General features: G+C 50.7%; 3 protein-coding genes across 5 annotated transcripts; 2 read left to right on the top strand and 1 right to left on the bottom strand.

Annotated features, from left to right (window-relative positions):
- The first annotated feature begins 1302 nt into the window (after positions 1–1302).
- Positions 1303–4304, top strand: LOC109760362 (protein NRT1/ PTR FAMILY 8.5). Of its 3 annotated transcripts, XM_040401273.3 has the most exons (6): positions 1303–1579; positions 2270–2372; positions 2468–2685; positions 2850–3379; positions 3458–3651; positions 3763–4304. In XM_040401273.3, exons 1-6 carry the CDS (start codon positions 1517–1519, stop codon positions 4248–4250), a joined length of 1596 nt encoding a protein of 531 aa, XP_040257207.1. In that variant the 5' UTR covers positions 1303–1516; the 3' UTR covers positions 4251–4304. The 3 variants fall into 3 exon arrangements, with proteins under 3 accessions (XP_040257207.1, XP_045088386.1, XP_020174782.1); XM_045232451.2 differs by having other exon boundaries at positions 3458–4304; XM_020319193.4 differs by having other exon boundaries at positions 1307–1579; positions 2468–2645; positions 3458–4304.
- Positions 4305–4312: 8 nt separating this feature from the next.
- On the top strand, positions 4313–6874 carry LOC109760364 (uncharacterized). Its single transcript, XM_020319196.4, has 6 exons — positions 4313–4412; positions 4497–4979; positions 5068–5137; positions 5387–5460; positions 5566–6427; positions 6527–6874. The coding sequence occupies exons 2-5, from the start codon at positions 4638–4640 to the stop codon at positions 6274–6276; spliced, it is 1197 nt and encodes a 398-aa protein (XP_020174785.1). The 5' UTR covers positions 4313–4412; positions 4497–4637; the 3' UTR covers positions 6277–6427; positions 6527–6874.
- Positions 6875–8113: 1239 nt separating this feature from the next.
- On the bottom strand, positions 8114–9931 carry LOC109760375 (UDP-glycosyltransferase 73C4). The gene has a single exon (XM_020319207.2). It carries the CDS (start codon positions 9846–9848, stop codon positions 8373–8375), a length of 1476 nt encoding a protein of 491 aa, XP_020174796.1. The 5' UTR covers positions 9849–9931; the 3' UTR covers positions 8114–8372.
- Positions 9932–11022: the final 1091 nt, after the last annotated feature.

Below are 11022 nucleotides of genomic sequence, written 5' to 3'. Positions count from 1 at the left end.
ACTTTCTAGTTTCTTCATCTTACAATCACACAAAACCCCTGCTAAGCAATGCAACCACGGCATATACCACAACACTGGCAAGAATCACAAGTACAAGAAACCGATCTAATTTTTCCCTAGTTTTCCTCTGCTCATCTATTTTTTTCCTCTCTTTCTTCAACCTCTGAATCTCCAGTTCCTTCTCAAACATACTAACTTGCACCTTCTTGTTATCATCTGCAAGCTTGTGAATAACAAGCCTTGATCTCCCCTTCCATGCATCATCCATCCAACTCAAATACCCACAGGAGTTCAGCCCCTGTCCATTTCAATTGCAGAAACACATTCAGTACAAAATTTGGACATGGCAAAATTCAGTGAAACAAGCAAAATTCAGTGAAACCAAATCGGATACCTCATATGGACAGCTCAGAAAACGTCGTCCTGCATCAAATCCTTCATTGCACACTCTCACAACAGGCGTCAGTTTGCAGCCACATTCAGCCTTATGACCTTAGCGATTTTCATTTGCACTGTTCTCCCCTCCCTACAAATCACGCGTGAAATCAGACACAAAAATCCACGGCAACAAAACGATGAAAGGACACACCTTCATGGATTTTTTTGGAGCCAAATGTAAGCTCGGAGCTCATTCTCCACTCGCCATCCATGTTGTTGCTGCCGCCGGCGTAGTTGAGGCTGCCGGCGTGGTTGATGCTGTCGCCGTGGTTGATGCTGTCGCCGTGGTTGAGGCCGCCGTTCCGACCGCCTACCATGGTCGCACGACGGGATCTGGCCGTCGTTCCCTCCTTGGTCGCACGAGAAGGGCGGCCGCCGCGCCGCAACAGCTAGGGATCTGGAGAAAGGAATTGGGGATACAGAGGAGTTGGCGGCGGGTCAGTTTCAATTAAACTGGGGGGTTATCTGCAAAAAAATCCATGACACAGTGGACCGACCCAGGCGTGCGTGGAAGCCCATGTGTCCACTTTGCATGCGAGTTGGGCCTAAATGAGTCCGCATCAGAGTTACTGTATGACTTTTATGGGGTTTTTTTTGTTTCTGTATGAATCCGTTACCGCCACGCAAGTTTATGTACCCCAGCTGTAATTAACTCAATGGGTTTCCTTTAGAAAATCAATAACATTTCCCCAACAATCATCTGCAACGACAAAAAAGTATAAATTCGGGCTCGATTCCCATGTGGTGTTTGGCGGACAGGTTTGTAGGTTCCTCTTAACAACCGAAAACGATGTCCACTCAAACTGAAAGAGACATCCCATCTGCTTCTTTTTCTTTCTTGGTGCCTCCCAACCAACACCAACCAGTACACTACGTACGTCTTCATTCACTGCCTCCATCTTTCTCCTCCTCCTCCAGGCTCTCTCTCTCTCTCTCTCTCTCTCTCTCTCTCTCTCTCTCTCTCTCTCTCTCTCTTTCTGAAATCATTCTTGATCTTGTGATTGTAATTTTTCGAGTGTCGTCTGAAGGAGGAGAACTAGGAGGTGTTGCAGTTGCAGATGCTTGAAAGCAGTCGGCCATGGAAGCAGCAGGGGATGAGGAGAGGCCCTTGCTCCATCACCCACCTCCTCACCTCCATCAGGCAAGTACAAAGAATAATACCATAGCATTTGTTTCCTGTTGACTACCAAGTTGGGATCATTATTGTTGCAAGAAGAGTAAAAGTTGTGCCACATCCAGTGGAGATTGAACTAATCAAGATTAGTGAGAGATTGTTAGAAAAAACCTTGATCTAGTTAGTTGCTATGTCAAAGCAGCTATTAATTGTAGTAGCCGAGTAAGTTCATACCTAACAGACCACGTGACATGTGTGGTAAGCAATTCAAACTAATCCAAAAGTTCATACCTAACAGTTACTCCCTCCGTTCCTAAATATAAGTCTTTTTAGACATTTCAAATGGAATACAACATACGTATGTATGTAGACATATTTTAGAGCGTAGATTCACTCATTTTGCTCCGTATGTAGTCACTTGGTGCAATCTCTAGAAAGACTTATATTTAGGAACGGAGGGAGTATAAAACTAGCAGTGTACACGTAGCAAGTTCAGTCTGGTTCTGAGTCCGGGAGGTTTGATACTCCCTCTGATCCATATTGATTCTCACTGTACAGCTTTATACTAAATCAACGATAACTAATATGAGTCGGAGGGAGTATATTTTTTTCGAAAAGGGGAATACCCCGTTTTCGAAAATCATAGCAGAGGATACTTCGTGCCACTAGGAAATAAGTAGATCATACTCATAGCAGGGGTTTTACTGTGCCACGCAGGATGGGGATTCGAGATACACCAATGACGGAACAGTGGATGTTAACGGACAACCTGCTGTTAAGGCAAGCACAGGGAACTTGAGAGCATGCTTCTTCATCTTAGGTATGCTGGCATACTGCACAAGTCACAACCCAGCATTTTCTTTTCCTTCTCTGAAAGATGCTCAACACTTATTCTCATTGTTTGACCTGCACTAGGTGTCCAATTCAGCGAATGCTTGGCCTTCTTCGCGATCTCAAAGAACTTGGTCACCTACCTCACGAGTGTGCTCCACGAAAGCAATATCGACGCGGCGAGGAATGTGTCCACTTGGTTTGGCACCACATTCTTCACGCCGCTTATTGGAGCCTTCTTGGCAGACACGTATTGGGGAAGGTACAAGACATTAGTGGTTTTCCTCTCAGTCTACATCGTCGTAAGTGAAACATATGTTGTTGTTTTTTTGATCTAAGTGAAACATATGTTGTTGATAGGAACCGATAGACATAGTGGCTGGCGACAGCACCACCTTTTTTTTGAAACAAATTGTGTTGTGAGCATTCATGAACAACTTTTTTGTTTGTTTTTTTTTTTTGCTAGGGGATGCTTGTCCTGACGGTTTCGACGACGCTCCCATGGATGATTCAATCCTCCAACCACAGTGAGATTCACCGTATCACCGTCTATGTTGGACTCTATCTTACAGCCCTTGGCAACGGTGGCATCAAGCCATGCACCTCCACTTTTGGCGCTGACCAGTTTGACATCACCGACCCGACGGAGCGGGTGAAGAAGGGCTCATTCTTCAATTGGTTCTACTTCTTGAACACTATTGGCTCCCTTTTGTCGACCACCGTGATTGTCTGGGTGCAAGACAATGTTGGGTGGGGGATCGGCTTTGCGATCCCGATGATCCTCACGAGTCTCAGTTTCACGGTGTTTATCGCTAGTAGGAGGATCTACAGATACAAGTCAACAGGAGAGAGTCCCATGACAACAGCTTCCCGGGTTGTTGTTGCAGCTGCAAGAAATCGCCGTCTGGAGTTGCCTGAGGATTGCACAACCTTGCATCACTCGCCTTCACCACCATCAGAGGCTACGTTCAATGTTCAGCATACCACTCAGTTCAGGTAGGTAGTAGAATATCCTAGTGAGTAAACATGATAGCTTTTGAAATTTGTTTCTGAAAATATGTGTTACATGTTCAGATTTTTGGACAAGGCTGCCATTGTGTCACCGTCGACACAGGAGAAGAAAGGCACGGCGACGAGCCCATGGAGGCTATGCGCACTCTCTCATGTAGAAGAGGTGAAGATGCTGCTACGTCTGTGCCCTGCATGGGCGTCCTTGGTGGTCTTCTTCATGATCACGGCACAGATGTCGTCGACGGTGATTGAGCAGGGTATGGCAATGGACAACCGCGTGGGGTCATTCACCGTGCCACCGGCCTCCCTCGCCAGCTTCAATGTGGTCACCACACTTGTATTGATCCCCATATATGACGTTGTGCTAGTTCCCCTGGCTCGGCGTGCCACCGGTGAGGACCGAGGCCTCACGCAACCGCAGCGCCTCGGCGTCGGTCTCGCGTTGTCCACTCTGGCCATGGCTTACCTGGCTCTTCTCGAGAGGAACCGTCTCGCGGTCGGGGAAGCGGTGAGCATTATGTGGCAGGCACCGGCGTACGCCGTGATGGGTGTCAGTGAGGTGTTTACGGTCATCGGCACGCTCGAGCTCTTCTACGACCGGGCTCCGGACAACATGAGGAGCCTGTGCACCGCATTCGCGCAGCTCGCCATCGCGGCAGGGAGCTACCTCAACTCGGCAGCGCTGGGCGTTGTCGCGTCCGCCACGATGTGGATCCCGGAGGACCTCGACGACGGACACTTGGACTACTTCTTCTGGACGATAGCGGCGCTCAGTGCCCTGAATCTGCTGCAGTTTGTATTCTACTCTATGAGGTACAACAATAACGTAGCTTGTCGACAACGCCATCCATATTAGCAATGCTTCAGTGTGTCGGCAAACACTCGATCAAGCTTCTTGACTATTCTTTGGGTGGAATTATTTGTACTACAGTTGCGGCATGCCTCTTGGACCATAGGCCTATGCTTAACCACCATGGTGCTTCGATTTTCGGATACTAGTAATTGAGGAAATGAGCAGGTAATAATGTAACACTACTAAATGTACTTCAAAAGATATATAACATAGGCAGCAATTTGACACTGATTCTTCGCTTAATTGTAGAAAAGTCGACATCATTGGTGGTCTAACATGAACTATGATTTAAGCGAGACACCGGTCGAGAAACACAAAGTAACATTGGCGGCACGGCGATAGTTACATCAAAGATCTCCTTCTGAGCTCCATGCAAGGATAGTTAAAAAAATGAAACATTTTCTCTTGCGAATAAATACTAATAAAATAATACACACCCATTCACTGCCTCAGGGGGGCCACCGCTCAGCTATACTGCGGCCTCTCAAGCTCCTGTGCCGGCTTCCTCTGCTCCACTCCACTGCCATCCGCCGTGACAAGAAAGCAGAGCAGCTGCGGCGCCGGCCGGCCAGCTCCGTCTCCGCGATTCCTTCCATGGACGGCCGGGCGGCGGCGATGGTGCCGCGGGTGGAGGTGCTCGCCGCCGGCCGCGCGCGGCTGGAGGCCGTGAACGCGCTGCAGCACGAGTCCTGGGAGGCCCGCGACGTTCTCCTCCAGTGCCGCCTCCTCAAGGTGACCCCTCCTCAAGGTTATCCTACCTAGGGTTTCGGGCTTTCGGCTGCTGACTACCTGGTGTGTGCTCGCGGAAATGTAATGTCAGGCGGATGAGAGCAGGAGGATGTGGGAGGCCAACTGCATGCCCTCCGGCGATGACCACCGGATGTTCGCCGGTAAGAGGAGCATTTCCTCAGCCACTAACTACTCTGTCTGATACTAGCACTGCTGTTGCTGTATATTGATGTTTGAGATTAGGGGGCACAATCTGCTATGTTAAGTGTGACATGGAAGTTTTGTTTGATTAAAGACTCACTCGACGACGGATTCGGTGTCCGCAGTCAATTTTGTTCCACTCTAGTTATTCACCTAAGCAGGCAGCCAAATGCAAGATTTTTAACCCTTGTCTGCTCCACTCAATGTAGAACCCCTAAAGAGTGAAAATGAGGATTTAAAAGATTTTATACAATTCTTGGAGCTGGAGAACGAGGAGCTTAAGGTAGCTTACCGAAACACGAGTTGCTTCCCAGCTAGCTTGTGCATCCTGTCAATTTTCTGAACTCGTATTTTGTGTGCCCATGCCTGCTTCTTATACTGTTATTAGATAAGAGTGAAGGAAGTTGAAGGTGGCGCAGGGCACTGCCTAAACGCCGCAGGCCATGAGCACATTGCAGGAGATCTAGAAGCAGCGCTAAGACGATTGAACCAAGCTCATGAGGCACTGATTGCAGAGAAGGATGAGGAATTTTCTGCACTGATTGCAGAAAAGGATAAGGAAATTTCAGCACTGGTTGCAGAGAAGGATAAGGAATTTTCTGCACTGATTGCAGAAAAGGACCTCACGCGAGAGCAGTTTACGACACTGGAGCGGGACTATGCTGACCTTCGTAGCTACAGCAGTAAACAGGCAGCACAAGTTACTGAAGCAAAGCAAAAGCTTGAGCAGCTGCAAGTGGCATCCCAAAAGAAGGATGATGAGAGTCGCAAACCGCGAGCACGAGCAACAGCAGTTGAAGCCAAAAGGAAGGTGCTTCCTGAGGATAAGCGACAGGAGATGACCTGTATGCCCAAGGAGACAGATGGGCAAATTCAAAAATGCAAAGATGGGCAGCCTGAGACTAGTGAAAAGTGCAACAAGGATACGAGTGAGACACACACAAAAAATTGTTCACAAGGCCCTGCTTTAAGGGGGGAAGAAATGAAATTTTGTTCTTCTAAGCAAATGTATTCTGATGGTGTTCTATTTGGTCCACCTTGCCTTGAAGGCCTGCCCAGCAGTCGACGAACGACATGCTCCTCAAGATCCGTGCCGTGAAGGATAGTTTGAGGGACAAACCTGGCAAGTTTGAGGAGTCGATGATAAACGCCGCGATCCTCTACGTCCATGCCGTGAAGGATAGTTTCAGGGACAAACCTGACAAGTTTGGGGAGTTCTTGGCGCTCCTGCGCGGAGTCTATAGCAAGAGGTCCGTGATGCATGAGCAGCTACATCTACACAACTTTCTCTGTTTTGAATTTTGACGGATTGTAAACTTCCCTGTTGGTCCTTGTTTTTCTTTTTGAAGGATCGATGCTCGAGCCTTCGCCGGCGCCTTGAAGGTCCTGTTCGACGGGCGCCCTGAACTCATCCTTCAGTTCAATGCGTTCATGACATCGTAGTTCAATACCAGACCGAGCTCAGGAAAGACGACAGGGCTGGTTTGGTTTAATGAAATGTGGCCATCGATCCCGGCTAGCTAGGAGCAGATGAACTGATAACTGCTGCCACTTTTTTGTAGACTGATGAAGTTCCAGTGCTCCATTTTGCTGGTCTTGCCGTGTGTGAATTGGTTTCTGGAAGCTGAAGAAGTAACGTGTAAATTATCTATTAGGACTCTCTGCCTATTTTTCCCTGTTTTTTTTTAACATAAAAATGAGGCTGCTTTTGAAGTGTTGGTGCCTGGCTAGGCACCGGTGCCGGATGGCTAGGCACTCACTGCTGGGCATACTTTGCAGTACTGTCTGTGTCCATGTAGGTCTGCACAGAAGAATATTAATATTTTTGACATGAAAATTAACATATTCATGTGATTTTACTGTTTAAATTTACAGTTAAATGGCCGATTAATCCCTGCTCGTAGGTTCTAGGCGATTAATTGATTAATTGGCTGGTTAACTTGCCAATTAGCCTATTAATCCTTTATTCACCAGCCAACCGAGCAACTGCCAGTTAACGATTTTTTCTCAACAATGACGACATGTGCGTTGTTGTGGGACGTCCGTTGTTGTGCACAAGCTAGTAGAACCGACCGATTTTTGCTGCAAGCCGGAGCTGGATGACGTCCACAGGATATTGCAGCGTGAGGTTTTGGCAAACATCGGCTTTGCCGACTCCATTGCGGTGCCGCGATCTCAGCCCGTCAGCCACGCGCGTCCTCCGGCCACCGCCGCACTGCCACCTCACGCACCGACGACGGAGATCGGTTCCACAGGGAACCCCTCGATTTCAAGCCGCTTTAGGATTTACGGCTGGGGAGGAGCGACCGTGGAGGTTGCCGCCTTGGCTGACTTGCTGCAGCCTGCAAGTGGGGTCGATGGAGAAGGAGAAGCCGTCGGCGGCGACACCCATCTATGTACGTCATAGGTGGGAGGATTGGGAGGCCGAGGCTCGGAACCCTGGAGTTTCGTGATGGCGGTATCGAAGGAGTTGGATCGAGGGAGGATTTGGATTGAGAAGGGCGATGGTGGCCGCGGTTGAGGGGAGGGGGGCACTTGCGGGTGGGGATGCGAGGGGGCCTCGCTCCTGGTTCGTCCGTTTTGTTCGTTCGAGAGGGCATGGTGGCTACATTCTTCGTCCACTTTTTTCGTTCGAGGGGCCTCGCTAAGTGGTCTTGGTCCCTTTTTTTTTTGCGTGCGTTACGTGCAACGGGATCGTTACCTGGGAGGTGGGAGGAGGACGAAAAGAAACTAGACGAAGGTGGGAGGTGGGACAAAAAACCCGGAATAGAGACTACTAACTGCTCCATTAGGAGTAGATATTTTTCTACTAGTAAATGTCCTTTGCATGTCTCTTTTTGCAAAAAAAATTCTGCAACATCCCGTGTGTTGCAAAATTGCCTTGGGCAGCAGCACTCATGATACAAAAAAAAATGAAGATAAAAAAACTGCAAATATTTTCCGCAACATCATCTGTGTTTCAAATTTTTTTTCCGCCACAACCACCATGTTGTAGAAATAGTTAAAAGAAAATATCTGCAACAAAAAGTTTATGTAACATAAACCTTGTTGCAAGAGATTCTCCAATACTACCCATATTGCAATGATGAGGGTAATGCTGACCGCGTATAGCTCAGCATGTGAGAGCATGTATTTAGTTATTTACGCATCCATAATTTTCTATCTCTCACCATTTTATTCCAAGGTTTAATCTTTTTACTGTTCCTTGCCATTGCCATCACTCGGCGTGAATCTCTGTATTAGCCGCGTCAGGTTTTGGTAGGATGAACCTCCTATGGCCATGGCTGTGCGAGCTCTCTCGCCGTACTCCTTGGCCTTCCTCCTCCTCTCCTCGGCCACGTCGCCACCGCCCATGAGCTCCGACACCGCCCGCGCGATGTCTCCGCGCGCCACCATCACGGCCTCGCCGTCAGGCACGGCTGCGCCGACGGGCACGCCGACGCCGAGCACGTCCACGGCCAGCCGCTCGTTCAGGAACTGGTCTGCCAAGTGTGGCCACGTCACCACCGGCACGCCGTGTGCGACCGACTCCAGCAGCGAGTTCCAGCCGCAGTGTGTCACGAAGGCCCCCACGGCGCGGTGCGACAAGATGGCGAGCTGCGGCGCCCAGCCGCGCACCACGAGGCCACGGCCCGCCGTGCGTGCCTCCAGGGCTGGCAGCCACTCTAGCACCTCCGGCGAGGCCGCCACCTCGGACTCCTTCACGACCCAAAGGAACGGCCTGCCCGAGTCCTCCAGGCCATGCCCGACCTCGTACAGCTGCTCGTGAAGCACCCGCACGAGGCTGCCGAAGCTGGCATAAACAACGGAGCCGGTGCACATGGCGTCGAGCCATTCGGTGACCGCGCTCTGGTCCACGGCGGTGGGTTTGTCCTTGTCCCCCCGGCACGCCAGGGCCGCCTCGTCGCGGGTGCTGAGGCACAACGGCCCGAGCGCCCACACCGGCATCCCCAGCGCCGCCTCGTAGCACGACACGAACTGCCCCTCGAGGTCCAGGAACGTATTGGCGACGGCGCCGTCGGCCATGCGAATAGCCTCCATGGCGTTCTTCTGGAACGCCTCCCACGCAGGTGTGTTCAAGAAGGCGGAGGAGCACGTAGCCCTGGTCATCTCCACGCGCACCGGCAGGCCTGGCATGACGCACATCTCGCGCTCCTCAACAAGTCCGTGCGTGGCGACGGTGAGCTCGCAGAGCGAGTAGAAGCAGGAAGGGCCGTGGAAGAAGAGCAGCGGCACCCCGACGCTCCTGGCCACGCCGGCAGTCCACGCGTTAGCCCTGTCGTAGATGATGCAGCTCGGCCGCCGCCCCAGCGCGCGTAAGTAGGCCTCGAAGGGGCCGGCGAGCCTGTGGAGGGCCTGGAACATGGGGACTAACGTGTCGATGTCGTCGCCACAGCCTGGGGGCAGCCCGTCGTCGGCCGGCGCGAACGGGAGCTCGACTATGTCTAGGGGCAGCTTGGCGCGCCGTGCAGAGTCGGCGATGCCCTGGAGGCGCGCGGCGTTCCAGGGTGTGGTCACCACGCTCACGCGCGCACCGCGTCCTGCGAGGAGGCGTGCAAGGTCCACCATCGGGATGGTGTGGCCCTGCGCCACGAGGGGGACGAGAATGAAGTGTGTCGGAAGCACTGACGTAGCAACGTTGAAATCCTTCGTCTCCGTCGACGGCGCCATTGTAGACGTACGTACGTGCAGGCAGCTCTAACGGATGCGGAAGAATTGAGTGATAATAGGACAGGTGAGCTGAGCAACGCTGCTGTAGAGGAGATGGATTTATATCCATTTTTGGAGAGGCGACTTACTTTTAAAAGAGAAAGAGAGACGACTAAGGGCATCTCCATCGCACGCACCCGTAAACCAAACACCGCATCAACCCGCGGATCGGGCACCCGTCCACAAACACTGATGTGGGAGCCCGTCATCCAATACTATACCTCAAATGTTCATTTTTATTTACTTAAAAAATAGCAATCCGCTAAATTATAACTTGATCTGTGAAGAACAATAGCTAGCACTGGGACCGACATTATGCAGACCTATCAATCTGCGCTAGCCTCCACATAATATCGATCCTAAGATGCTACCTTGGCACAATGCACACACAAAATAGTCCTCGACACTTCAAATTTTCTTCTTAGGAAAAAACGAACACGCCTCCCTTCGTCTCGTCCACTCCCGCGAGCGGCGAGGCGAACCCTAGCGTTCTCCTTCAGCCACCCCGTTCCCCCCCACTAGTACAAAACAGGGCTTTCGTCACAGGGCAATATTTACATTAGTCCCGGTTTAGTCACGATCCGGGACTAATGTGAGCATTGGTCCCGGTTCGTGCGGCTAAGGCATTAGTCCCGGTTCACCTGGGCCCTTTAGTCCCGGTTGGTGCCACGAACCGGGACTAAAGGGTGCGATGCCCATTAGTACCGGTTGGTGGCACCAACCGAGACTAAAGGTTAGTCCTTTAGTCCCGGTTGGTGCCACCAACCGGGACCAAAGGACATGTGCTGCCCGCGTCGCGGCCAAAGTTTAGTCCCACCTCGCTAGTTGAGAGAGCTCGAGAGTGGTTTATAAGCGCTGCTGCGCCCACCCTCTCGAGCTCCTCTCAATTGCAGGCTTTCGGGCCTAACCGTACACTGTGTGCCTGTGGGCCTACTGGGCCACCTGCGGGCCTGAATCCTGGCCCATGGTTGGGTTTCTAGTCGTATTCAGGCCGTGGTGGCCCAGTAGATGGCACTTTTTTTCTTTGTTGCTTTATTTATTTTATTTTGTTTATACTTACAACAAAATACTTACTGTTGCTATTTTTATTTATTTTATTAAATTTTATTTTTTAATTCTTTTTGCTTTTAGGTCA

This window comes from Aegilops tauschii, chromosome 2 (assembly GCF_002575655.3).
Source record: "Aegilops tauschii subsp. strangulata cultivar AL8/78 chromosome 2, Aet v6.0, whole genome shotgun sequence".
NCBI classification, from domain to species: domain Eukaryota; kingdom Viridiplantae; phylum Streptophyta; class Magnoliopsida; order Poales; family Poaceae; genus Aegilops; species Aegilops tauschii.
This window is presented reverse-complemented; position numbering and strand designations above follow the sequence as displayed.